The sequence below is a fragment of the Panthera onca genome, chromosome B3 (assembly GCF_046562875.1).
Source record: "Panthera onca isolate mPanOnc1 chromosome B3, mPanOnc1 haplotype 2, whole genome shotgun sequence".
In the NCBI taxonomy this organism is placed as follows: domain Eukaryota; kingdom Metazoa; phylum Chordata; class Mammalia; order Carnivora; family Felidae; genus Panthera; species Panthera onca.
Window position 1 is genome coordinate 74243094 of NC_138344.1, and position 27050 is coordinate 74270143.

General features: G+C 50.8%; 2 protein-coding genes across 5 annotated transcripts in view; one reads left to right on the forward strand and one right to left on the reverse strand.

Moving 5' to 3' along the window:
• Positions 1-1068: 1068 nt before the first annotated feature.
• Positions 1069-27050, reverse strand: part of NRL (neural retina leucine zipper) — a 30057-nt gene continuing 4075 nt past the window's right edge. Inside the window, exons 1-3 of one of the 4 annotated variants that reach the window (XM_060619305.2) lie at positions 15504-15611; positions 3380-3787; positions 1069-2473 (exon numbers count right to left, since the gene is read on the reverse strand). In XM_060619305.2, the coding sequence (XP_060475288.1) occupies positions 2141-2473; positions 3380-3760 (714 nt within the window). In that variant the 5' untranslated portion in view covers positions 3761-3787; positions 15504-15611 and the 3' untranslated portion in view covers positions 1069-2140. Of the gene's footprint in view, positions 2474-3379; positions 3788-5415; positions 5549-6528; positions 6552-15503; positions 15612-27050 lie in introns of those variants that run through there. The other 3 variants (XM_060619306.2, XM_060619303.3, XM_060619304.2) reach the window with 3 other exon arrangements.
• Positions 13360-21972, forward strand: PCK2 (phosphoenolpyruvate carboxykinase 2, mitochondrial). Its single transcript, XM_060619299.3, has 10 exons — positions 13360-13490; positions 15520-15765; positions 16221-16405; positions 16493-16696; positions 17076-17263; positions 17571-17733; positions 17981-18199; positions 20619-20756; positions 21036-21131; positions 21371-21972. Exons 1-10 carry the CDS (start codon positions 13462-13464, stop codon positions 21823-21825), a joined length of 1923 nt encoding a protein of 640 aa, XP_060475282.1. The 5' UTR covers positions 13360-13461; the 3' UTR covers positions 21826-21972.

A 27050-nucleotide genomic window follows, 5' to 3' on the forward strand; every position in this document is an offset into this window, starting at 1 on the left:
CCATCATCAAAGAACTGGTGGGCCTGGAACTTGAGCCCAAACCCATCTGTGCTCACACTCTTAATCACTAGTGTGCAGCTTCTGTGAGGTGTATCCATGTGAGCCTCATCTTGAGATTCAGGTGTATGCATATGTGGGCTGATTGTGTGTATGGGGGTAGGTGCCTGTGAATGGCATTTCTGCCCATGTGTGTGCTGTGCAGGAACCCAGCCAGTTAACGAAGGTGTGCAAGAGCGGTGTTGGGTCTGGACTGCAGCTCCAGAGAGCAGGCCAGGACACAGGTGATATCCAGAGCAAGAGAAGAAGAGATGGGACCCTGGAGGGACCCTCCCTGCCCCAGCCTCTTTCTTCAATGATGCATGTGGAAGGAGATGAAGGAGGAGAGGCTCTGTGAGCCACTCAGATAGAGGAGCCAGAGCCAGAGAGGGTGGCCGGTGGCCAGTGGTAGAAAAGGAGAGGAGAAGAGAAAGAAATCCTGGGGGAGATGGAGGAGATGCCTCCCATTGCAGGCTCCTGAGTGGAAGAGGGATGAGCTGGGCTAGAGGAGGGGGAGGAGAGAACAAGAACTGTGATGGGAAGAGACAGCTGGGGAGGGGGTGGATAGAGGGGGCAGAAAGGAAGAGAGACATATGGGAGCCTCTTCCCCACCCTCGACTGCTTCTCCCTATTTATTATGTCCCTTAGAGGACCTACGACAGTGGCTGGTGAGGTAGCTGCTCCCAGCTCAATGCCTCTGCTCTGCCCAGAGCCCCCGCCTACTCTCTCTGTAGGCAGATGAACCAAAGGGCTGGGTAGCCATGGCAACTGTGGGACCTCAGGATAGCCATAGGCAGGCCTGGCCCAGTCACTGATGCTCCTCGGCTTCTGTGCAGTGGTGGTGGGAGGAGGAGGCTCCATCTGGCCCAATCCCCACGCTTCCACCCCATTTTCATTGGGCCTCCAGAACTGAGACACAGTGCGCGCACGTGTGTGTGTGCGCGCACACACACACACACACACACACAGGAACCAGGAGCCAGGCTAAAGAATGAACACTTCTTAAATTTCAAGAACGTTTAGCCAATAGTGTAAAGTTCTGCCTGAACTTCAAGTTTAATTCACAAAAACCACACTCTTTCAGCATCTTGTCATGCTGGGCAAAGGCTCACCTCAGCCCTCAGAAAGGCAGGAGGTAGCAAGGGTACCCTATGCAGGTCTGGAGGCCAAGGCAGCTTGGAGAGAGCAGCAGAGGAGCAGCGCATGGGCTCATCCACCGCCTAGGCTGCAATCAGGAAGCAGGAGCAGGACAGGAAGTCCCTTTGGTGAGGTTGTCTTGGGGGGTTCTTGGGAAGACTCTTGGGGCTCCTACACCAAGGAGATGCCAGAACTGGAAAGGTGTCAGAAGTCATCCAATCCAGGATTAGATGAGGTAACCAAAACCCAGGGAGCAAGTGATTTTCTCAAGGTGACAGAGGTATCCTGTGGCAGAGCTGGGCCTAGCACCCAGGTCTCCAGACTCCTGCCCAGAATTCTCTCCCAGTCGGCACCAACCACCCCTACAGTTCCTCAGGCCTTTGCTGTTCTGGGCCCTGGAGGCCACTGGGTTGGATAGGATGAAAGCCTCATGGATAGAGTTCCTAGTCTGTCTTGTTGGTGATTGAAATCTTGAAAAATGCAGTAGTCTTAAAATGGGGTGTTTACAAGCCTCAGAATGAAAATACTGCTTCATTGCTAATTACCACCTTAATGCACTACAGGTTGAAAACCTTGAATTAAAATCTAAACTGAGGGGGAAGTCACACCACTCCCTCTCCTCCCATTCACTGTCACCCAGCTATCATCCGCGCCTCTTCTTACCCGCCCCCCACAACAGTCCGGGCACCGGCTCCTCCAGATCTCAGTGTCCTGGTCAAGTGGGGCGGAACAGGAGGTGGAGGGCTGTGTATGCTGCCTGCCTGCGAAGACCTCTCTCCCAGAAAATGACCAGCCTCTAACGTCGGAGCATGCCTTGAGGGTCCAGGAAGTTCGGGCATATTTATGTAGTCATACAACAGAGTGTCTGGCACCAGAAGGCGCTAGTAACCATCTAGTGAATGGCAAAGTGGCCTTCTAGGTGGTGTCCCCCACCCACCTACTACACCACTCGGCGGCCCCTAGCAACTCAGAGGAAGAAGTGGGCGTGGTCCCCGGCCCCAGGGCCGCTCGAGGTCAGCCGGTCACAGCGAGCCTTGTAGAGGTCGCGCTCCCTGGCCAGGCGGGCCACCTCGGCCCGCAGCGCGTCCAGCTGGGCGGCCAGGCGGGCGCGCTCAGCCTCTAGCCCCCGCCGCTGCTGCAGCCGCTTGGAGCGGCAGGCCTGCGCGTAACCGCGGTTTTTCAGCGTGCGGCGCCTCTGCTTCAGCCGCAGCGCCTCGTCGCGCCCGCAGCCCCGCAGCTGCCGGTTTAGCTCCCGCACAGACATCGACACCAGCGCCGCGTCCGAAAACCGCTCCGCCAGCTGCAGAGGGAGAGGGCAGAGAGCGGGTCAGCGCCGGGTCCCTCCCCGCTCCACACTTAGGTCGCGAGCGGGACTACCCCGCCCTCGGGAAGGCTCCGCCCCCGGCCCCCACCTTTACCCGATGCTCGCCCTTCCTCAGAATCTACCCCGCCGTGCAGACCCCGCCCCAGATCCCAACAAGCCCCTCCTCCCCGAGGGGCGCGCTCCCCCTTTGGGTCCGCCCCACACTGCAGGCCCCGTCTCCCACGGTCAGGCTAGCGGGTCGCGCGCCTGAAATCCGCGCCGCTGCAGCGAGGTCCTTAGCGTCCTGCTCCAGGCTCACCGGGTGTCCGGCGGACACCGCCCAGACGGAACCCGCCCCGCCAATGCACCTCGCTCCCCTCTCCTGAAGGCCGCAACCCTGTGACCCTCAACGGATTTGGATTACATCCTAATGCCCTCAACACACCCATCTGTGTCTATAATTAATAGGATGAGTCCCAATCCTTCCTGAGAAGGTTGGGGGCTGGGGAAGCACGATGTCTTGAAAAGGCCAACCTCATTCCCGTGCCCGCTGTCTCAACTCCACTCAATTCCAAGCGCAACTCTTTCCCTGGTTTCCACAGACGGAGTATATTTGCCTCCCGTAATCAACGGCTCTCCTTTAATTCTCAACTCTCCCCTTTTGGTCCTCTTTTAATCTTTTCTCCCTCTTCCTCCTGGTTTAGACTACTCATTTCTCTCCATTTGGGGAAAAGGGAGGGGGCAGAAGATAGTTTTCTCTCTCTGATTTTTTTCAAGGGCCCTTGTCTTCTCCTGCCCTCTGTCTCTTGTCCAATCCATAACCCTCTCCAGGAATTCTCCTTCCTCTCTTGGGCTGTCCTCCCTCACCCTACCTCCCCTCAAACCAACTCACTGATCACTCACCTGGGCATGCTGGGCTCCTGTCTCCTCCGGGCTTCCTGGGTAGTAGCTGTGGGGCCCCTCAACAGGGACTGGCCCCTGACCCTGCAGCAGCTCAACAGCCTCTTCAGGACTCAGGCCCAGTGCCTCCCCAGCCCCCAGCTGCTGCTGCAAGGTGGCCAGCCAGTACAGCTCCTCCAGGCCTGGCCGGGGGGCCTCACTGGCCCCCACCATGCCTGGATCACTGAAGGTGGGTGAAGGAGGCACTGAGCTGTAGGGTGTGGAGCCCAGTGAGGCTGTTGGGGGGCCAGATCGCCCCTCAGAGGGTTCCCGCTTTACCTCAAATTTCATCAAGTCAAAGTCATTGACGTATTCCATAGCCAGGGGGCTGGGAGGCAGTGCCATTCTGGGGCTGGATTGGGAGGGGTGCACCTGCAAAAAAAGAAGAGAGATTTGGAGCACCTGGAGGCTGCCTGCCAGCCTCCTTATAGGAACCTCCTTCTTTCAAAGTCCAAGTGTTCTGGAGAGCCACAGTTCTGGAAAGCAGGGGCGATGGTACAACCCTGTTCCCTAAATAGTCACCTCTGGACTGAGGCAACTTTTCAGGTTGGCAGGGGCTCCAGCAAGCAGCTTAAAGGCCTGATTGAAGAAGATGAAAGCATGGAGTCTGGCCCCACTGTTGCCTCTGGGAGCTTTGAAAAACAAGAGGAATATGGCAGTACTCCCAACTCTAGTGCTGGGACAGACTGAGAGGCTCTGTCATCTCAAGAGACATCATTCCATTTCCAAGCAATCAAAAATTTTTGCTTAATTAACTGTAACAGAGTAGGTGTCTATTTTAGGACAATGGGAAGGTATGTATGAGGTGAATTTTAATATATAAGGATAACGTTGTTATATCTCTCTCTCAGAACACCTAGGCCAATGCCTTGCACTAGAAGATCCTCAATGCACATCTATTCTGTGGGTTAATCAATCAATTAATCCCTTTCACTGGAGCATGAGACTTTCCAAGGGAAAAAGAAAGGTCCTAGAGTCAGTTCTAGCAAGATCAGGACTGAGTGGTGACCATCTTTCCCCAAGCCAATCTCTCCAAAGAGAACCAACCAAGATTGGTTTTCCTCCTTCTATTCAGAACCTGCTATGTTGTATGAACTTGGACGGATCACCTGACCCCAGTTTCCCCTTCTGTTCAATAAAGGCAATTAGACCTTCACATTTCCCAAAGAGTGTTCCAGGAAACACCAAGTGTGAGAAATACCCAAGAAGAAGTCGATGCTCAGATAAATTTGAGAAAGGCTACCTCCTATCCCCACATTTTGCAGATTCACAAAGCACAGCAACATATTAATCTATGAAGTCCTTCAGTAAACCATCTGTTCAACCTCAACCCAGAGCATCCCAAACTTATGTCACCCAGGAGCTCTCCTCCCTGTTATCATGCAGAGTGTGTGCTCACCTGAGGAACCTCAGGCTAGATGACCTCAGGAATCCTTCCTGAGCCAGAAGTCTCACACTCTAGCCCAGCTTCCAGTTCCAATAGCCCCACTGCCAGCCCCCGAAGGGGCAAGGCAGGGAGTGCTTATCCCCAGTGCTTGGCATCTGGTCCCATCTTGATACCCCAAGCCTAGGTAGCTCTCTCTCTAGACATCTCATACCCTCAGGTTCTGCCCAGAGAGGTGAGAGGAAGGACAAGTCTTTGTGTCTTCCTGTCCCAGGGAAGGGTTGTTGCCCTATCTACTGAACCCCTCACCCTTGAGAGGACAGGGGTGGTAGGAACAAAGACACAGATTGAAGGAATGATCCTTGGCAGGGAGGCTATGGTGAAACAGTGAGAGAGGTGTCCAGAGAGAACTGAATGAAGAGATAAGTGAGGAGGGCTATTTATCTTTCTGATGTGATAGCAGTAAGGGACATAAAGCCAGCCAGGGTGGGAGTGGGGCAGGGGAAAGAAGTGTGAGGATTCTTGACAACAGACAGCAGAGAGCAGACAGCAGGTGACAGAGGCGGAGGCTATAGGTGAGAGGCCTGGCACCCAGGTAGGCCCCAAATATACTCACTTGGGGGATGGTAAAGATGATGTGGTCAGTGTTAGAGCCAGGCAGGCACAGTTTCCTCAGAGACTGGAGACCCCATTGATCAGGGCCTGGTGCCTCTGTGCTCAGAACAAGGCGCTGTGGGCACTGAGCCCACAGGGCACTCTTAAAGGGCCAGCTCTCTGAGGTCATCTGTGGTCCTCAGGCCTGCAGCCAATGAGGTAAGGGGATCATTTGCATATCTCATTGGCCTGGGGGGTTGAGGGGGGAATGAGAAGAGGGAAGACGATGAGTATGCCTGTTCTCAAGGAAGGAAAGGGGGCATTTTCCCCAATAAAGTTCCTCATTGATGGTCCATCTCACAGGTGCTCAGTTCCCTGGTACAGAGAGCTGCATTGGCCCAGTCAGCCACCCTCATGTGAATACCACCCGCAGCCCTCAGTGATTGAGAACCCGGGACTGGAAAAGAGGCCCAGAGAAGTTCCCGGCGCCCTCACCCTCCAATGCTCTACAGTGCCTTGGCAGTTGTTTTGGGGAATACAAACGGTCTGAACCCACTTTCACCTAGCCAGTTGGGTCAGTGGTTCTGCTTTCAGGAATCTTCACATTTCTGGCCCCCTGCCTCACTCCCACTGTGACTGGCCACACACTCCTCACAGCTATCCTATTAGAAGGACAGGCAACTGTCCCCACGGTGAATCGCTAGGACTTGGCTACCCAATCCGCAGCCTCTCCCACTCTTGATGACCAGTCCCAGGACAGGCAGGCCAGCGGGAAGGAGCAGGAGAAGGGAGAGTGGGGATCTCTGCTCCTTCTTTCCGGGCCACCTCGGGACACTGAAATCTAATCACCACCAATCCATCTGACTTCTGTAACTGCCCTCACACGCCCTCTGCTTCCTCTAGCCTTTTCCCTGCGTGTGTCTCCGTCCCTCTCTCTTCCTCTCTCACTCATCCTGGTTCCCAGATGGCTAGGGGGTGACCTACATTTTCAGCCTAATCCCCTAACACCTCTTAGAGCTCTTATCCCTGAGTAGAAGTTGGAACAGGGATACTAGGAATTAGCTAAGGAGGTGTTTAAACCTGTCTGAAGCTGTTTAAAACAAGGTGTGTACTAGAATAGAACAGTATTCCCTACCTGGTGAGGATACCCAAATGTTCCTGTGGGGTTCACAAGTCCTCTGTCCCAAGTCAGAGATCTGGGTGTCCATCAGCCCTAAAGATCATCAGTTATAAAAATTAACACGGTCCCAGTCTTAGGTGTTGGGTGAAAAGCTGATAGGTTCAGGTGGCCTAAAACAATGGTTCTCAAAGTCTGGGCCCCAACCAGCAGCATTACCTGGGAACTTGCTAGAAATGCATATTCTCTGGCCTCACCTCAAACCTACTGAATCGGAAACTCTGGGCTTGGGACTCCCCCACCCTCAAAAATCTGTGTGTTAATAAGCCTTTAGGCAACTTTGATGAACACTGAAGTTTGAGAACCACTGGTCTACAGAATACCTACAGTCAATTCAGCTTCCCTGTGTGTGTGCATGGTCTCTCCCATCATGCTCTGTACACACATATAAGAAGATCTAGATCAGATGACATCATTCTTTTCCCACATGTGTTCTGCATTTCGTGGAGCAGAGACCACGGTCGTTATTCAAGTAGTAAGGCTTCTCAGTGTGATTGCCTGGATCCAGTTGTGTTTGCAGAAGAACAGAGCCTAGGAACAAGGCCACTTAATGGGAATGGGGATCATAGAGACCAGGGAATCTCGCGTACATGCCCATGGAATGTGGCTTTGAGGCACATAGCCAGGAAAGAGACCCCAGAACTTCCTGTGCTGCAGAAAGAATAGGAAGTGTTGAGTGCAGCCCCTTTCTCATGCCTGGTCTGGCCAGACACTTGCCCCCGAGCAGCTGTCAGGTCTGTGCTGATCTTCTTGTTTACTGGAGGGCTCAAAGGAAAGGTTTGGGGGAGGGGGTGGCTAAGCTGCTAACGGGCTAAAAGAGTCAGACTAAACAAGCTCAGGCAAGCTGAGCCGCTCAGGGCTCAGACCAGGTGCCACTGACTAGGGAAAGGAGTCCAGGAAGTGAGGGCTAGGCCAGAGGAAATGGGCAAGGGCACAGAGACGAGAGGACGCGGCAGCCAGTGGGGACCCAAGAGGTAGTTAATGGGCCCCCTTGGTGGGGGTGGAACCAGGGCCTGGGAGATGCATATTGAGACTGACTGGCTTGAGGACATCTGGGGACCGGGAAATGAGAGCAAAAAGATGAAGGCAGGTGGACTTCAGAAATGACAGAACAAAGGGAGGCAAGAAGGCTTAGCTGAGGGGGCAGTAGGTATAGACCTGGGATGGAAGGCAGAACAAGTCGGTGGCTCCCCACAGATTTGTACAAAAGGAGTTGGAGGGATGTAGGCACATGGAAGAGGTGGGCAAAGGGCCATGACAAACTAAAAGAGAAAGGAGGTCTTCTGGAGAGCACCAAGAAGGGAGTAGGGGTAAAAAGAGAGGTGGTAGGAACAAGGGACCAGAAGAACAAAAGCAGTAGAAGGAAGGGATAGAGGAAAGTAAGACTGGGGCCCAAGAATTAGAAACAGATGCAGAGGAACAGACAGATAGATGGTCAGGCCATAGAGGAAACACAGCGGGCTGTGGGATGTTGGACAATGGGGGAGAAGGGCCAGGCAGATAAAGGGCCAGGAGAATGGGGATACAAAATGAGAGGGAAGGGAGGAGACGGAGTCAGTAATTCAGGGTGCCATCACTATCTCCTCTGTCCTGCACTCCCATATTTGTCCCATATTTGGAGCCCATAATTCCCTGTAAGCCCTAGAAGTTCTGGCCTTTGGTGTCCAGATCTTCGGTAATGGATCCAAATCTTCAAACCTCTTCCTGGCCTGCCTGGTATGTTCATTTGACAAGTGTTTATTAAGCACCAGGCACTGTGCTAGGCTTTAGCGATACCTCGGTACATCAGACTGACACCAGCCCTGCCTTTGTGGAGCATACAGACTGATGAAACAGAGAAGCATCAATTTATTGCCCTTAGGCCCAGGCAAGAGTAGCCCCTGCCCTAAGCCCTGTGCTTTTGGAAGACTCCATTCTGGCTCTCCTCTGGCTGTGTCCCACCCCATGGGGTGAGCAGTTCAGGCCTCCTCTGCCCACACCCAACCCCATTCTGGACCACACTCCAGATACCCAGGAATTCCCTGTCCAAAGGGCTCCAAGCCCACTTCTAGGCCCACATGGACCTCTACCCCAGGTAGGCCCTTCCAGAAGTGGACCACACTACAGTACACACATCCCTAGACCCAAAAGCCGGCTAAGGGTGACTATTTATAGGAGGTCATGGACAGAATTGGGATGTGTAGACAGGGAGGTCCATAGGTATGCACGTGAGGCCCCTCACAGGACAAGACAGTGTCAGGGGTGGGAAGAGAAGAGGGCCCAAAGGCCAGTGGCCCAGTGCATCCTCTCCCCATACCACCCACCACATTCTGCTGCAGAATCCCAAGGACTCCAAATAAAATCCAAATCTGAATTCAATTTTGAACCAAATTCCAGGCCATCATGTACCTATTATCAAGGGAGAAGAATAGAACATATTTTATTTAATAGTTTGTTAGCATGAGTTCTACATTTTAAATATTTAAAACACAAGGTTTGTGACCCTCTGTTTGTACTCTTGCCCCAGGCCCCACATATGTTAGGCAGGAGCCTATGTGAAAATAAACTATTATAACTGAGGTGAGTCCTATGAAGGAGAAGGGCAGGCACTATGAAATTGTATTTCATGAAGACCTAATCTAATGAGGGGCAGCATTGCGGGGACAGCTTGCCTAAGGAAGACACATTAAACTGAGACCAGCCAGGTGAGTAAGAAGTGACCATGTGCGGGGGGTATGGAGAAGGTGGGGATTCCAAGCTGCAAGAACAATATATGTAAAGGCTCAGGCAGGAAGGAGACATGAGTACAAAACAAACAGACAAAAAGACCAATATAGCCAGAGAGTAGAAGAAGCCAAGGAAGTGGGAAGAATGGTGGTAGGTGACAGTGGCAATGTCAGCAGGGGCCAGATCCAGCACAGCCTCATGGTCCAAGGTTAGGATTTGGTCTTTATTCGAAGAACAGTGAGAAGTTACTAAAGAATTTTTGGCAGGGCCATGATGAGACCAGATTTTGTTTGGAAAGATCACTTTGGATCTAGAAGGCAAAATGGAATCAGAGTGGGATTAGGGGGCTAATGCAGTATCCACGTTGAGTTTGGGGGATATCTTAAGCTGGAAACAAACTCTGAGATGGAAACCTGTATACAGGTGGTTCACCAAGGAGGATTTTCAAAAGGAGTGAGAGGGCGCCTGGGTGGCGCAGTCGGTTAAGCGTCCGACTTCAGCCAGGTCACGATCTCGCGGTCCGTGAGTTCGAGTCCCGCGTCAGGCTCTGGGCTGATGGCTCGGAGCCTGGAGCCTGTTTCCGATTCTGTGTCTCCCTCTCTCTCTGCCCCTCCCCCGTTCATGCTCTGTCTCTCTCTGTCCCAAAAATAAATTAAAAACGTTGAAAATAAAAAATTTAAAAAAAAAAAAACAAAAGGAGTGAGAAAAGCAGGACTGGGCAGGAGGAAAAGTGGAAATACACTGCATTAGAACAGAGACTTCAGCCGATCCCACAGGAGCTCTGGAGCTCAGATGGACCAAATTGAGGAAAGGGGATCAGGCTTTGTACCCTTGCGTCAATCAGTCACTGGATACACACTGCCCCAGGAAAGGGGTATTGTGTTTGGTGACACCACTCCCTTCAGCCACAGGTAGGTCTCAGGGAAGTATTCAGCTGTGAGCCATTAGCAGCCACCACTCCGAGGCTGGGACAATGAAAACCTGGATCCTGAAGCAGGGATCTAGGCAACACACCATAGCATCCACTACAGGAGCTCGGGAAGGTGTCCAAGGGCCAGACCCAGAGGGCCTTGGGAAGAAAATGCAGACCAGGTCAAGGCTGGTCACACCCTGCCCCCTGGTGGTGTGCTTCGAACACTGGGCCAGCTGGTAGACCTGGGAGGCTGGGCGGAGGGCCAGGGAACTGAATAAAAGTGTAGCAAAAAAATGAATAAAGGGAATCGAGACTACAAGGAAATCCTCATGGGAGCCCCTTAAGCTAAGAAAGGACACAATGGGGGAGAAGTGTTCAGAAACATGAGACTTGTTTATTCTTCATTCAAACAGCATTTATTAGCTGACCAAATAAGGCCAAATTAAGATAAAATAACAACAAGACTAAAATTTGGGCCCTCCTTTCAAGGAGCTAACACTTAAGTGAGGATTATAAAGATACAAAAACAACTATAATAAAGTGTGATAAGTTCAAAAATATAGGTATGTAGGGGCGCCTGAGAGGCTCAGTCAATTGAGCATCCAACTTTGGCTCAGGTCATGATCTCATGGTTCATGGGTTCAAGCCCGATACGGGCTCTGTGCTGACAGCTCAGAGCCTGGAGCCTGCTTCAGACTCTGTGTCTCCCTCTCTCTCTGCCCCTCCCCCACTCGTCCTCTGTCTCCCAAAAATAAATAAAAACATTTATATATATATATATATATATATATATATATATATATATATATGTACACAGTATAAAACCAACACGGATGAGATAGATGTTAATTCTAAGAATCAAACGGACTTCACAAAGGAGGTGATGTTTAATTTAAGTCTGAAGAGCAGAAAAGGTTCATAGAAGTGCTCTGGAAACTGCAGTTTGGTGTATAGGAGAGAAGGTGGCAGGGATAAAGGTTGGATAAATAGGAGTCAGATTATAAAGGACATCAGTTGCCATGTGGTAGGGAGCCTTGAGGGATTTTAAGTCTGAGTGATATGATCTCATTTTCTTTTAATGATAAATCAAGGGAACAGTATAGGATTGGAGGGGGGGAAATAACTTAGTAATTAGAGTCAGAAAGGTTTGGATTCAGATTTCATTTCTCCTGCTGACCAGCTATATAACTTTGAGCAAATGACTTAACCTCTCTAAGCCTCAGTGTCCACATCTGTAAAATAGGATGGTTGTGAATCTGAATGAAATAATGCATGTAAAGCTGCTGGCACAGAGCCCAGCCTAGTGTCCACACAATAAAAATTACCCCTCTCTCTCTTAACTCATCAAAGTGAACTTCTGTGCAGAGTTAGAGGGTAGCTTGGTGGGAGGGAGAAGGAGTGGCATTTGGAATGGTGGCAGCCCAAGAGGTGGCTTGGAAGATATCACTTGAAGCCAGGTGAGAGGTAAGTCCTGAACTATGGCAGTGGCCATGGGGATATACACAGATTTGAGAGCTAATTATGAAGTACAAATCCAAAGGTCCTAGCATCTGATTGGCTATGGAAGAGAAGAAAGGAATAGCCTAGACTGATTCAGGTTCCTCTGGAGCAGCTGCCTAGATGCTGGTGCTATTCACTGAGATAGGGAACCATGAGAGCAGGTGCAGCATTAGGGAAGAGATGATGACCTTCAGTAGATCCATGCTGCGACCAGCATGCACACCTTTAGGCCCAAAGGGTTGCCAAAGAGGCAGTTGTCTGAAGTGGAATAGGTGTGGACAGAGTTTGAATGTAGGAACTGGAGGAAAGAATCCAAACACGTACACATAAGGTTGAGTCCAGGATGGAGCCTGGGTGGAAGAGATAGAGAGCCAATAGCAAGCCCAAGGCTTGAGGCCAGCTCTCCTTTTCCCACTATGTTTTAGCACAGAACTTTGAGAAACCTGAGAATCAGCATTGTTTCTGTTGCAAATGGCAGAAATCCACTTAAAATTAGCTTGAGCGAGAGAAGAAATTAAGAAATTTGTTGAGTCCTATAATAAAAATCAGGAATCTGTAGCTCTCCATCCCTCTGCTGCTTCCTTTGGGCTGGCTTTCATTGAGGGCAGGTTCCTGCTTTGCAGTGCCGAGCTGATACCCTGCAGCTCTATGCTTATGTCCCACCAGCTCAGCAAATCCAGCAGAAAGAGCTCATTTTGAAAGTCTACAGAAAAAGCTCCAGAGAGGGATCTCATGCCCATCCCTAAACATTCCCAATTGCTGTGGCCAAAGTGAGGAAGACACAAATTGGTCAAACTGAGAGCCTACCCACAGGAGACCTATATGATTGCCTCCATGGACTGAGGAGGTAGTTCTGTAAAGGAACATCAGGGTGATATTACCAGAAAGGGGGAGTGGATGCTGGGCAGGTGCCTACTACAGGCATGTTGAGTCTCGGGTACTATGGCATTTGGGGTGGTACCCAATGGTATCAAGTTGAAGAGAGATGTCTGGATGGAGACATAACTTGACAAATTACCTGAGGACTTTATGGTGGTGGTTGGGTGGGACAGACTAGTTCTTCAGGGGAATGTGGAAAGAATAGCCAGGGCAGAGGCCCAAATTAGAGACTCTGGGGTAGAGAGACGCCATCATTTTATGGGAAGGCAGAAGAGAACCCTCATCAGGGGGAGAAGAAACAGGTATTTAGGAGGTGGGGACCAAGAAAACGTTAGCTTTGGGACCCTGGAAAACAGAAAAACATGGGTCTTACGGTGTCCAGTCCCCAGGAGAAGAGAAAAGACAATGCCCAACCCTCGGTTTCTGGACTCCCAGCCTCCGTGGGCCCTCGCCCTGGCTTCCCCCCTCGTTCCTAGCTTGTTTGCCACCCCGTTGTCTCCCAGTCGCTATCTCTCGGTAGCAAGAGTCCTCAAAGTTACATCATGTGCAGGGGGCGAGGCGGAGCGGGGGGCGGAGCCTCGCGGAGGCGGGGAGCCGAGTAGGGGGCCCAGCTGTCCAATGAGAGAGATGGGTGTGGGGGCTAGGATGCTGGGGGAGGGGAGGCGTCTGGTCCGGCCGGGGCCTGGTGCCCTGGGGGAGCGGCTGTGTGGCTAGGGCATAGAGAGGGTCGCGCGGGCCCAGCGAGGTTCCGCCCCTGCGCCCTCCCGCCCGCCTCCTTTTTAAGCGCCTCCCGCCCAGCCTTCGCTCCCGCTCGCTTAGCAGCGCACCCTCTTTCCCCGCCTATCTCCCCGGCTCCGCTCGGTTCTCGTGGCCACCCCGCAGCCCCAGGTGCCATGGCTGCTGTGTACCGCCCCGGCCTGCGGTGAGTGAGCCCTAGCCCGGGGCCGACCCGCACCTTCCGCCGCGCTCGCCCCCTCGGGGCTGCCAATGGCGCTCTCATGCCCGCCAGCCTCCGCCGGCTTTCTCAGCCGAGGAGGAGGCGGGCCCGGGGCGAGTGTGTCTCCATCCCCAACCTCTCTGGCCCGTGTCTCGCGGGAGATCTGGGGCGGCCGCCGCCGCTCCGAGTCTCTCCGCTTCCGTCCCCTCCTCCCCCGTCCCTGCTTTGCTGATCTCTGACCGCGCCGTCTCGATCTGCCACTCACAACTTCCTCCCCTCCTCGCTCGCCCCCACAGAGCCCTGTCTCCTCGTCTTCTCCTTTTCTTTAAGATGTAACTCTTGTGCCCCAGTTGCTATTAGAAGCGCGGTAGGACCCTGGGGTCAAGGGTGCATGAACCCCTGGGGGACTGAGCTCAGAACTCCCCAAAGAAGGCAGAAGGTAAACCTCCATTTCCGACCTCCCGGGAACTGGAACCTGGAGGGAATCCTGGCGCAGCCAAGGGACCTGCGGCCAGGGGAAAGAGGGAAACAAGGTGGAGGAGGGGGACAAGTTGCCTTCAATTCTAATAGGTTGGCTTCGCCTCTGTCTGGGACGGAAGCTCCTAGGCCCTGCTCCCTTTTCACAGCTTCCTGTCGTTCCTCTGTGGCCTCCCTTCTCCCCAGCATGTGTCCCAAAGTCTGAGCTAACCCCCAAGTCTCTCCCACAGCTGGTTCCTCTTGGCCAGCCCATGTGGGTGGCCTCTGGAGCAGAGGAAAAGGAGAGGGTCCCACTGGTGGAGAGTCAGAGAGGATCACCAGAGACTTCCTGAGCCAGGCCCCCTGCGGGGAGAGGGTCTGCCTTTCAAATTAATGCCAGGTCCCAGGAGTCCTCTTCCTCTGCCCCTGAGGCCACACTGGGTTTGAATCCTGCCAGCCCAGGTCCACTCTAGCCAGGTTCCAACTCCCATATCCATGGTCTGAGCTGTCTCCCTTCCCCAGGCTTACAGCCTAAGTTTAACTGAGCTTTCTGCAGTCTGATGTTACCACCTACCACCAACACCCAAAACTCTCTAGGCATTTGACCTCTAAGGGGAGGAACAGGGGCATGCAGTCTGATGTGTGGAGCAGTTTCTGGTGGGCGAGGCCCTGGCATCAGAGAAGGGCAACTTCCCTCTCTTGGCCTTTGCTCTCTCTGGGTCACTCCACCCTGGGTCCGGGCCAATCAGAGCAGACCCTGCTTCTCCCTCTCCCAGGGGTGTGAAGGGACAGAGAACAGAGACCCTGCCCTCATGGGAATGGGCATGTACCCCAGCCATTGACATTCCCCAACAGTCAGCCTTCCACCCAGCTCAAAGATACCTACCCAATAGTAATATCTTATGCAACCCTTGTTGGCCCAGGTGGGCAGCCCTAGCTCTGATGCCTGGAACCCCAATACCCAGTTACCAACTCTCTGTGCAAGAGCCCTAATCTGGAAACCTGGGACTGTACCATCTCAAAGACTGGGTCCTTTGCTGAGGCTTTCACAGTCTTATACACACCAGAAGAAAAAAGTAAAAGCAGCTGCTTTTTTAACTTATAAAAACTATACTTAAGAATGGAAAGAACAGGGATGAGGGCTTTAACTACCAGACCCATGAAGCTGTCACCAGGGCACAGTTTATCGACACTGGGTCATAGGGCACCTCCTCATTTCCAACCTTGACCAGACAGAGTTAAACGTGGGCATGGGTTAAGACTGCAATAACCTCAGCATGCCGACATATACCCTCCACGCCACCAGGCATGTGCCTTTATGCTCCTTTGGCAATATTTGTCCCTTGCTGACAAGAAAACACCCTCACTGAGACTCATGGAGGCCACAAGGTACACGTGGCCTGAACCCGTCGTCCCACACACCTACTCTCACCTGCTCTTCAAGGTGCCTGCACCAAGACCTGTTTTAGCATGCTCCATGGCAGCCTAAGCTTTCTGTCCCCTTGACTTGCCCATCTTCCATGAGAACACCCAGCCCATTACCTATTTCTTGTCTTAGGCTTAGCTGGCCTGGGCTGAGCCCCTGGGGCTGGTCATCATGGCGCAGCATCCAGACCCTACGAGTACTCAGTGGAGATCTGAGCCAGCTGCCCGCTGGAGTTCGAGACTTTGTGGAGCGCAGTGCCCGCCTGTGCCAACCAGAGGGCATCCACATCTGTGATGGCACCGAGGCTGAGAACACTGCCACATTGGCCCTGCTGGAAAAGCAGGGACTTATCCGAAAGCTCCCCAAGTACAACAACTGGTAAGCCCTGAGCCCCGTGACCCATGGGATGGGAACAGCTTATTGGACAGAGGCCACGTTGGGTTTACCAAGACAAACATCAAATTTAACTAGACCATCCCAATGGAATGAGCAAGAATGGGAGCTCTGGGGGAAACAGAATTAGGAATTAGTGGGATTGGTCTATATTTTTTGTGTTAAGGAAAGAAGCTAATACAAATAAAAACCTTTGCTTTTTTTTTTTTCCCCTCTTCCAAGTTCAGAGTTTTTGCCGAGGGCAGAGGCCTTTAGAAGGCTGGGCCAAAGGAACTACCCCTTAGATGGGACAAAATCTGGAGCAAGCAACTGAGGTGCAAATGGATGGGCAAAAATAAGACCCACAAAAGACATAGAGTCAAAGTTGGACTTGAAACATTGGGTCTGGGGATGAGGGAGATCATCTGGCCACGTCTTCCTGATAATCCTTTCTCCCCCAGCTGGCTGGCCCGCACAGACCCCAAGGATGTGGCACGAGTAGAGAGCAAGACAGTGATTGTAACTCCTTCTCAACGGGACACAGTGCCCCTCCCGGCTGGTGGGGCCCGTGGGCAGCTAGGCAACTGGATGTCCCCAGCTGAGTTCCAGCAAGCTGTGGATGAGAGGTTTCCAGGCTGCATGCAGGGTAACCGGGGCAGGGACACAGAAGCAGGGGCACTGAAGATATTAACAGGTTAGAACCCTTCATCCTGGTGGTATTTTTCCTCCATAGGCCGAACCATGTATGTGCTTCCATTCAGCATGGGTCCCGTGGGCTCCCCACTGTCCCGAATCGGAGTGCAGCTCACTGATTCGGCCTACGTGGTGGCAAGCATGCGCATCATGACCCGGCTGGGGACGCCTGTGCTTCAGGCCCTGGGAGATGGCAACTTTGTCAAGTGTCTGCACTCTGTGGGCCAGCCCCTGACTGGGCAAGGTGAGCGCCTACCCTGCCTAGGGGAGGCCACAGAGACCTGCTTGCATTCAGAGGAAACCCTCAATCCTACCCATCTGAATTAGTGAAACACCTCATTCCCAAAATCTAAAGCAGCAGTCTGGGCTGGGGCAATGCTGTGTTGGCAGAGCAATTTGCACAAGATTGAAAAAAGTCACTTATCCATGTCATGTCCCAGAACAGGGACGTAGGAGCTGATAGATACTTGGGGTGTGGGGGGGTGGTAAGCTACTCATTGGCACCACCACCGCTCCTCAGTGTCTCTCCTGCCAATCCCAATACCCTCCAGCTCCTAATGCCCCAGTTCCTCATGCCCCTACCAACAGCCGGCCCCATGACCCCATAACCCCATTGTCCCCAGGGGAGCCGGTGAGCCATTGGCCATGCAACCCAGAGAAAACCCTGATTGGCCACGTGCCTGACCAGAGAGAGATCGTCTCCTTCGGCAGCGGCTATGGCGGCAACTCCTTGCTGGGCAAGAAGTGCTTTGCCCTTCGCATCGCCTCTCGGCTGGCCCGGGATGAGGGCTGGCTGGCGGAGCACATGCTGGTGAGGGCCTGGTGAGGACCTAGGCAGCTGCAGGGAGCAGGGCAGGAGTGGGGCCTGGCTGGTCAGCCTCATCTCCCCACCGCCAGGTGCCGGGCCGGTTGGGAGGGACTCTGCCCAAATGACCAAAGCTTTGGCCCCAGGCTGCTGACCATTGAGGGGGCTTCAACTTGCTGCCACACCAGCCCTGTGGCAAGGTGGTGCACCTGTTTAGGCAATAATTATTTGTCCTCCCTGTTAACCCCTAGCTGTCCTTTCTGTGCAGACCATAACTGACCTCCTCTTTGTTCCCTCCCTCCTCGACACGCAGATCCTGGGTATCACCAACCCCGCAGGGAAGAAGCGCTATGTGGCAGCCGCCTTCCCCAGCGCCTGCGGCAAGACTAACCTGGCCATGATGCGGCCAGCACTGCCAGGCTGGAAAGTGGAGTGTGTGGGGGATGACATTGCCTGGATGAGGTTTGACAGTGACGGTGAGAGGCCCATGGATCATACTCAGTTCTGGCTCATACCAGAGCATAGGAGTCTCCCCTTCACTGCTCATGGTGGACCCTGCCCTATACCTCCTGGCAGTCTACCCACCCTAGAGACAGAAGGGCTTTCTCCATAAGATCTGGGGGCCAGCTCAGGGCAAGAGGGAACAGAATAGGACCTTCCATGGACGCACCTCTCAACTCTTACAGGTTGATCCTTCCTTTCCTTCACTTCTGCTCCTGACAGGTCGACTCCGGGCCATCAACCCTGAGAATGGCTTCTTCGGCGTGGCCCCTGGCACCTCTGCCACCACTAATCCCAATGCCATGGCCACAATCCAGAGTAACACTCTTTTCACCAATGTGGCTGAGACCAGTGATGGTGGAGTGTACTGGGAGGGCATTGACCAGCCTCTTCCACCTGGTGTCACTGTGACCTCCTGGCTGGGAAAACCCTGGAAACCTGGTATGTATGATGGGGGAGTCGTGATACAGCCCCTAGGGTTCAGCACCTTGATGATGTAAAAGGCTTCTCCACAACCTGTGGCTGTCCTCCAGGACCTCTGGGAGTCACAGGAAATTATAAATATTCCCGGTTTCTAACCCCAGGTGAGATCTCAGGTCAAGTCCCAACTCCAGGTATTGGCTTTGGGACCTGGCTAAGCTGCTTACCCTCATGAACTTCAATTGCCCCATCAGCTAAATGGAGGCAGTTACCAAAGTACCTATCTCGGCTGTTGGAGAGTTAAATTAAATAATGCATGCAGGAGTGCCATTGGTTAAGCGTCCGTGTCTTGATTTCGGCTCAGGTCATGATCTCACAGATCGTGAGTTTGAGCCCCTACTTGGGATTCTCTCTCCTCCCTCTCTCTCTGCCCCTTTCCCCCTCAAACTAAATAAATAAACTTTAAGAAATAATAATGCATGCAAAGTGTTCAGCATAGTGCTGAATACATAGCAAATTTCCGATAAAAGTAAGCTGGAGCTTTTTTTTTTTTAAGTTTATTTGAGAGAGAGAGAGAGAGAGAACAAGTGGGGAAGCACTGAAGCACAGACCTCAAAGCAGGGCTCGAACTCACAAACCCTGAGATCATGACCTGAGCTGAAATCAAGAGTCAGACACTTAACTGAACCACCCAGGTGCTCTTGGAATTTTTTTAAAAAGGAAAGGGAAGGACTGTTTTGAAAATTTTTACACAAGGACTTGGGCTCAAAGCATAGTCCACAAAGTTTGACCCATTAGGGAGGAGGAAGCCTGCCCCTCCCCCTGCCACTTGGCTCCCACCATCCCTTGTATAATAATTATTGTCTAAAGGTCAGCGTTGTTACCCTCACCCTTCTCTATCCCTCTAACACGCACACCCAAATCCTTCCAGGCGAAATCAGACCAGCTCTTTAGCCTCTTCTAACAGCTAGTTTCTCAACCCTGTCATCGCCCCTGATGCCTAGCAGCCCTGCCCCTCCCCCAACCCTGCACTCTGGACCTTCTGCAGTTAGCCCAGAGACCTAAGAATGGAAGCAAAGAAGGGCATGCTGGGGAGGGTGGCCTTGTGGTCACTGAAGCCTACATTCACGTCTTCCGGACTGACCAAGCATTCTCCCTCCTTATCTAATCACCCCTTGCTTTCTCCACCACCATCATTAAGCCCTCCTTGGCCTTCCCACCCAACTGAGAAACCCAAGAAACTTTCATACTTCCCCGCAGGCTAGTTCCCCAACCCTTTCATCATCTCTAGATTCACGGGTATAACTAGGGCATGTTGTGCCCAGCTGCTATTCCCAGAATAATACCCTGTGCCAGGGTCCTAAATTGGGGGCTGCTGGAAGTGCAAGAGGCTCTTATATGCAAGTGGAAGCAGGCGCTGGGCAGGGGCGGGGGGCGCGGCAGGGAGAGATGGGCTGGCTGTACAACTCCCTTGCCCCCCTTCCCAGGTCTAACCAGCAACCTCCAGCAGAGAAGCTACTGTGTCCATTTAGGACCCCCTGGTGGTGCTTTATACACATGCCACTGACTTGGTCCCATTCTCTCCCTAGGGACCAAATGTCCTATGCTCCTCAGGTTTCACCTGCCCAGGTTATATGTGAGGTCTTCAAGACATATTGTTCCCTCTGGGTCTAAGGAGACCCAGGGAAATCACCAAAATTCTTCTAGCTTCAAAATCAATTGCTGTTTACATTTTGAAAGCTCAGAAGACCCCATCTTCCTCTATTTGCTGATGGAAAGTCAATTGTCTGAAGTACTCATTGACAGCCTCAGTTTTTGCTTTAGGTTTGAATGTTTGTTTAAATAATAATCCCACAGTGGGGCGCCTGGGTGGTTCAGCTGGTTGGGTGACCAACTTCAGCTCAGGTCATGATCTCACAGTTCGTGGGTTTGAACCTCGCATCAGGCTCTGTGCTGACAGCTCAGAGCCTGGAGCCTGCTTCAGAGTCTGTGTCTCCCCCTCTCTCTGCCCCTCCCCTGCTCACGCTCTGTGTCTCTGTCTCTCAATAATAAATAAACATTAAAAAAAATTTTTTTAATCCCATATATAAATCATTTCTGGGATAAAATTTCTGCGAAAACCTTATGCCAAGATCTAAGCCCATTCTCTTGAGCACTGGACAATGCCAAGTAGCTACAGCTTGGCATAGACAGTAGTGTCCTGCTAAACCCCAATTCCTTGCCCATTCTTTCTCACATAGCACAGCTGGTAGCACCATTATGGATAAATAACCTGATCTTTTGGGAAAGATGTCCTGGCTCCCTTCTCCCTGCTCCTTACCACACAAGGTTGCAGGGAGTTGACGCAAACAGAAATTTTGCAAGAGTGCATGCAAATATATGTGTGTGTTGGGGGTGGAAAAGCCCTTGGAACTGAAAGTATTTGTATTTCCCCTGCCAGGAGACAAGGAGCCCTGTGCACATCCCAACTCTCGCTTTTGTGCCCCGGCTCGCCAGTGCCCCATCATGGACCCAGCCTGGGAGGCCCCTGAGGGTGTCCCCATTGATGCCATCATCTTTGGAGGCCGCAGACCCAAAGGTAAGCATTGTGTGGGCTCCATGCCTTCTTGGTAAAAGGTCTGTTTCTATCTCAGGGCCCACCTCCCTCTTATACTTAAAGCTCAGCCTAGATTGCCAACTGTTGCTGTCTATCTCTAGAGCTGTCCCCTCAGAATGCAAAATATGGGGAGGCATGGGGTTTGAAAATGGGAAAGCAGAGATACTAGGAGAGAGAGACCAGGAATCAAGATCACCAGGAGGGATGTGGTGAGGGCCCACAGACAAAAGCTGCCTGTGACCCTGTTCAATGGTGTTCTAGGAGTACCCTTGGTATATGAGGCCTTCAACTGGCGCCACGGGGTGTTTGTAGGCAGTGCTATGCGCTCTGAGTCCACTGCTGCGGCTGAACACAAAGGTGAGTGCCATCCCTATACACCCACGTGGCTGCTTCTCTCCCTTTCTGAGCCAGACCTTTCTCCCTTCCTCCTGCCTGCCCTTTCCACGGGTCTCTTTTCCCAATCCCTTCTCTTCACCCCACTCTGAGGATCTTCTGGAGCCACCAACATTTCCCAACTTCCTCCAGCTGGATGCAGGGTGCCCTTCTCTTCTCCAGTTAGGAGGAAGATTCCTTACCCATCCTGCTCCCCTCCCCAGGGAAGGTCATCATGCACGACCCATTTGCCATGCGGCCCTTTTTTGGCTACAACTTTGGGCGCTACCTAGAACACTGGCTGAGCATGGAGGAGCGCAAGGGGGCCTGGCTACCCCGCATCTTCCACGTCAACTGGTTCCGGCGGGATGAGGCGGGCCACTTCCTGTGGCCAGGCTTTGGAGAGAATGCTCGGGTGCTAGACTGGATCTGCCGGCGGCTAGAGGGGGAGGACAGTGCCCGAGAGACGCCCATCGGGCTGGTGCCAAAGGAAGGTGCCTTGGATCTCAGTGGTCTGGGAGCCATAGATACCACACAGCTATTCTCACTCCCCAAGGACTTCTGGGAACAGGAGGTGCGTGACATTCGGAGCTACCTGACAGAGCAAGTCAATCAGGATCTGCCCAAGGAGGTGTTGGCTGAACTGGAGGCCCTGGAGGGACGTGTGCGCAGAATGTGACCTGAGGCTCCAGGCTAGTAGGAGAACACAGCACCCCCCCATCTGTCCTGGCCGCCATCTAGGGATAGGAGAGCCACCAGGCTTGCACAAAGTATGAGCAATTGGATAGAACTAACATCTGGGTGCCATGAGACCAGGCCACAGGCCTTCTCCAACATGCTAATAATAAGAGATGCTCATTTACTTTACACAACTTTTGTGCTGTTTCGTTCCTGCCTGTCTTCACAGGCTTCTCTCTAACACCAATTTCATAGACTTCTTGCAGCTCTCCAAGCAGCCAGCACCCTGGTGCAGCCTGGCCTGGCGCAGCCCGGTGATTTCCAGGACCTCTCTCACAGGCAGCGCTACCACTGGGCCATATAAGTGGGAATTTCTGGGAGAAGGCACATCTGCTGTGTGTCCCCAGTTCTTAAAAAGACAGGGCCCTCTACCAGCTACTCCATATAGCCTCCAGGCCTTAAATTTCTGACCTCCCACTTGGAGACCAGAAGCCTCTATAGTCCCATCCCCAGTGAACCAGTTCCATTGTCAGTCATCAAACCTGTTCTTCTTCCTGCTTGACCTGACACTGGGACTCCAAAGCATTCATGAAAGCTCATTCAATATTAAGAGAGCTAACACTTATAGTACCTTCTGTGTGCCAGGTACTGTTCTGAGCACGTTACAAAACAACCCTTTGAAGCAAGTACCACATTACAGATGAAGAAACAAAGGCATACAGAGGTCAAGTAATTGCCCAAGCCCACACAGCAAACAGGAGAACCAAGGATAAACAATAACCGCATAGACATCTCTCATAGCAGCATAGACTGGAGAACTATAAGGATTTTAGATGTCCCCTACTCCATGCTTCTCAGATTTAAAAGTGCATATGAATCACCTGGGGATCTTGATAAAATGCTCATTCAGCAGGTCTGGAGTGGCCAGGAGATTATTTTTCTTACACGCTCCTAATTGATGTTGATGCTGCTGGTCCAGGGACCATAGTTTAAGTAGCAAGGCCTTGGCCTAAATCCTCAGAAATCAGCTTTATAGGAAGACCACAAAGGGAGCGATGATCCTCCATAAATCAGGGGCGCTGGCTGAGGGATAACTTCACCTCTGATCTGAATCAGGCTGAGGGCATGTATAAACAGACTGGTAGGATGGAAGTCCACACCCAGAAAATGAGAATAAACTCCAACAAATAAAATGGAGTTTCTGGGAATTGCTGCAAAAGAAAAAACTGGAGGAGGAAACACCAAGTGTTTCATAGAGAACAGCCAATAACCAGCTATCATGTGTAAGCAGAGAAGCAGCTATGGTCAGAGTGGATCACGTGTTAATGTATAGTTAGTAATGGAGTCTATTACACTTAAAAATATACAGCCAAATCTTCAGCTTCATCAATGGCATGCGATACCTGAGAAAATGATCAGAGGCGGTACAACAGAGATGTTAGGCACACGGTAGAGTCAGGTGCCTCTGGGTTTCTTCATCTCTAAAACCGGGATGTGCCTGCACCTCGGTGTTGTTAGAAGGATTAAAGGTCAGTGGAGCCAGCACTCAGAACTGTTCCTGGCATGGAGTAACCACTGACTGTATGTTAGCTGCTCTCACCTTTCCACTCTATATTGATTAGAGTGTGCCCTGTAAGCCTATGTCATATATTGCTGACGCTACAGTTTAAGAGGAGAGTGAGCAATGTAAATAAAATTTAGAGGAGAAAGAAAATTGGTTTGGAAATAAGTCCCTCCATGAAAGAGGCAGGGAACTGGGGTTCCAGAGCCCTCCAGGTATCTAAATGCCCAGTGATTTAAAGGTATTAGCCTTAAAAATTATTTTGACAATTAGAATAAAATTAGGCTACATGCCCTGCAGAGAAATGATAAAATGTAGTTAACACACTTTTAATTTTTTTTTTAAGTTTATTTTGAGAGAGGGAGAGACGGGCAGAGAGAAAGGGAGAGAGAATCCCAAGCCAGCTCCACACTAAGCACAGAGACCAATGCCAGGGCTCCATCTCACTGAACTGTGAGGTTACGACCTGAGCCAAAATCAAGAGTTCGACGCTTAACCGACTGAGCCACTAAGGTGTCCCTAACACATTTTAGTTAATCTTTTTATTTTACTTTAAGTTTTTTATTTATTTAAGTAATGTCTACAGCCACCATGGCGCTTGAATTCACAACCCCAAGATCGAGTCGCATGCTCTTATGACTGAGCCAGCCAGGCATCCCTCATCTTTTTATTTTATGTTAAAACACAGATACAGAAAACCATGAAAAACAAAGGTATAGCTTAATAAACTAACAGAAAGTGAACACTTGTAAACCATCATCCAGAGAAAAAAAACAGAACTTTGCAGACACCCAAAGCCCAGCCACCCCATCCCTACATTCTTCACCTTCATCATAGCCCCTCCTTCCTGGCATAGATGGATATTGTGATGCATGATAATTATGTCCTTTAAGTTTATTTTTGTAGTTTTATCACCCAAGTGTGGATCTGTAGACATTATGGTTCAGCTTTGCCCATTTTTAAGAATTTCATATGCCTTTTAAGTCTCAATCTATAAGTTCCCCCTCCATTCCTTTCTTTTCCCTTAATTTAATCATTGAAGCATCCAGACCTAGATGCTTAATGCCTAGATTCATTAATTTACCAGGAATTTCAAGACAGCTATATTCAAACTGTCATAATTTTTGGAAGTTTTACAAAAGGACACTCCCTTTATATTCTATTTCATTACCTCCAGGTATAGTTTATAGAGAAGCAACAAAGTAACGGATTCTTTTCCTTTATTTACCATCTCCAATATGATTTAATTTTCTATCATCCTGCAAAAGGGCAAACAATTAGTTACTTACACACACACATACACCATTATGAACTCATGGATTTAAACATACTTAATGTTTATGAAGTTACCCTTTTATTTATTTTTTTTAAGCTTTATTTATTTTTTTTTTTTTTTTTTTTTTTTTTTTTTAAATTTTTTTTTCAACGTTTTTTATTTATTTTTGGGACAGAGAGAGACAGAGCATGAACGGGGGAGGGGCAGAGAGAGAGGGAGACACAGAATCGGAAACAGGCTCCAGGCTCCGAGCCATCAGCCCAGAGCCTGACGCGGGGCTCGAACTCACAGACCGCGAGATCGTGACCTGGCTGAAGTCGGACGCTTAACCGACTGCGCCACCCAGGCGCCCCTAAGCTTTATTTATTTTTGAGGGAGAGAGAGAGAGAGAAAGAGCGTGAGCGGGGGAGGAACAGAGTGAGAGGGAGACACAGAATTTGAAGCAGGCTCCAGGCTCTGAGCTGTCAGCACAGAGCCCGACACAGGGCTCAAACTCATGAACCGCAAGATCATGACCTGAGCCAAAAGTGGACACTTAACCGACTGAGCCACCCAGACGCCCCAATGAAGTTACCCTTTTAGTGCTCAAATTATCCCATCTTTGGCCATGAGAACTTGGCTCCTGAGTCCTTTTTTTTTTTTTAAGTTTATTTATTTTTGAGAGAGAGCAAGTGGGGGATGGGCAGAGAGAAGAGGCCAACACAGGGCTCAAATCCATGAACCGTGAAATCATGACCTGAGCCAAAATCAAGAGTTGGACGCTTAACCGACCAAGCCACTGAGTCCTTTTGACATTACCCTGATAGTGTTTGCTGGCTTCTTGCTATCTGGTAAGATAAGCTGTTCCGTGTTTGTCTCGTACATTTTCTGCCCCAGACCTGGAATCAGCCATTTCTTTAAGCTCTGGTGGCTTTCCATGGGAAATGGCATTTTAAGATCTACTACTGGATTGGTCATTGTTTCTAGACCTTTTCAACAGATATAGTAAGATAAAACACTTCATGAGTTCATACTGATAGTTCCTATTCAAATTCCTGGCTAAAGAAAGGGTTTTTAGCTTCTGTATCACATCTGTACATCCTCTCTGGCACACAAAAATTTCTGATTCTCAAGGTCACAGGACATGAGAGTATTAGAAATCCCATAGTTACTCAATTGCTTTTTGGTCAACAGAATTTAAATCCTAGGTAAATTAACGTACTTCCCCTTTCCTTCTACACAGAATGCTACAAGAAGATAATGTAATCAGTCGCTTCGGAAGACAACTTTCCCTTGTGTAGCCCAGAGCTGTACACGTGTCCGAGAAACTCTGCAGTTGCCAGCCTGCAAGGTGGGGTGGGGGAGAGGGAGGCCAGGATTAGCCAGAAAAGAAAAATCTGCTCCCCCTCTCTCCTCTCTAGCCCAGCCTGCCCTCTAGTGGGGATGCTAATGAACAGGAAATAGCACAAGGCAGGTCCCAAAGAAAGTCAATTAGCTGACATTTACTTAGCAATCACTAGAACAAGTCCTAAAATGGGTGCTGAAGGTAGAAAAGTTCTCTGTGGCATTAAGCGGCTTCAAGTGTGGCTGGGAAAACACGAAGCTGCCCAATGAAAAGCACTTCACAAAATGTCACCAAGCAACATACCCAATTTCAAAATCATGAGAGGGAAGGCCAATAGTTTCTCAAAATGACTTAATTATGAAATGGTATATTTCTTTCAATGGAACACATAGTATATCCTAAGACATAAATGTCCATATACATTTAAAAAGTATTATAAGGAGGGGCGCCTGGGTGGCGCAGTCGGTTGAGCGTCCGACTTCAGCCAGGTCACGATCTCACGGTCCGTGAGTTCGAGCCCCGCGTCGGGCTCTGGGCTGATGGCTCAGAGCCTGGAGCCTGTTTCCGATTCTGTGTCTCCCTCTTTCTCTGTCCCTCCCCCGTTCATGCTCTGTCTCTCTCTGTCCCAAAAATAAATAAAAAAAAAAATTAAAAAAAAAAAAAAAAAAGTATTATAAGGGGCACCTGGATGGCTCAGTCAGTTGAGCCTCCAACTCTTTGATTTTGGTTCAGGTCATGATCACAGGGTCATAGGGTAGAGCCTTGAGTCCAGCTCCCACTGAGCGTGGTGCCTGCCTAAGATTCTCTCTTTCCCTCTGCCCCTCTCCCCCACTCGCACGCTCTAAAATAAAAAATAAAAGTATTGTAAGTCACAAGTAACAATTACATTCAAAAGCTTAATACTTACATACAAAAATCAATCAATTGGGGCACCTGGGTGGCTCAGTTGGTTATGGTTTTGGCTCAGGTCATGATCTCACGGTTTGTGAAGTCCAGCCTTCCAGCCGTGTCAAGCTCTGTGCTGACAGCACCAAGTCTTCTCGAGATTCTGTCTCCCACTCTCTG

Bases quoted from the DNA above. Each gene is read 5' to 3' on its own strand.
- PCK2 (XM_060619299.3), top strand. From the start codon at position 13,462: ATGGCTGCTGTGTACCGCCCCGGCCTGCG. The intron at 16,406-16,492 runs GTAACCGGGGCA...TTTCCTCCATAG, and splicing joins GTTTCCAGGCTGCATGCAGG to GCCGAACCATGTATGTGCTT. The intron at 17,734-17,980 runs GTGAGAGGCCCA...TGCTCCTGACAG, and splicing joins GATGAGGTTTGACAGTGACG to GTCGACTCCGGGCCATCAAC.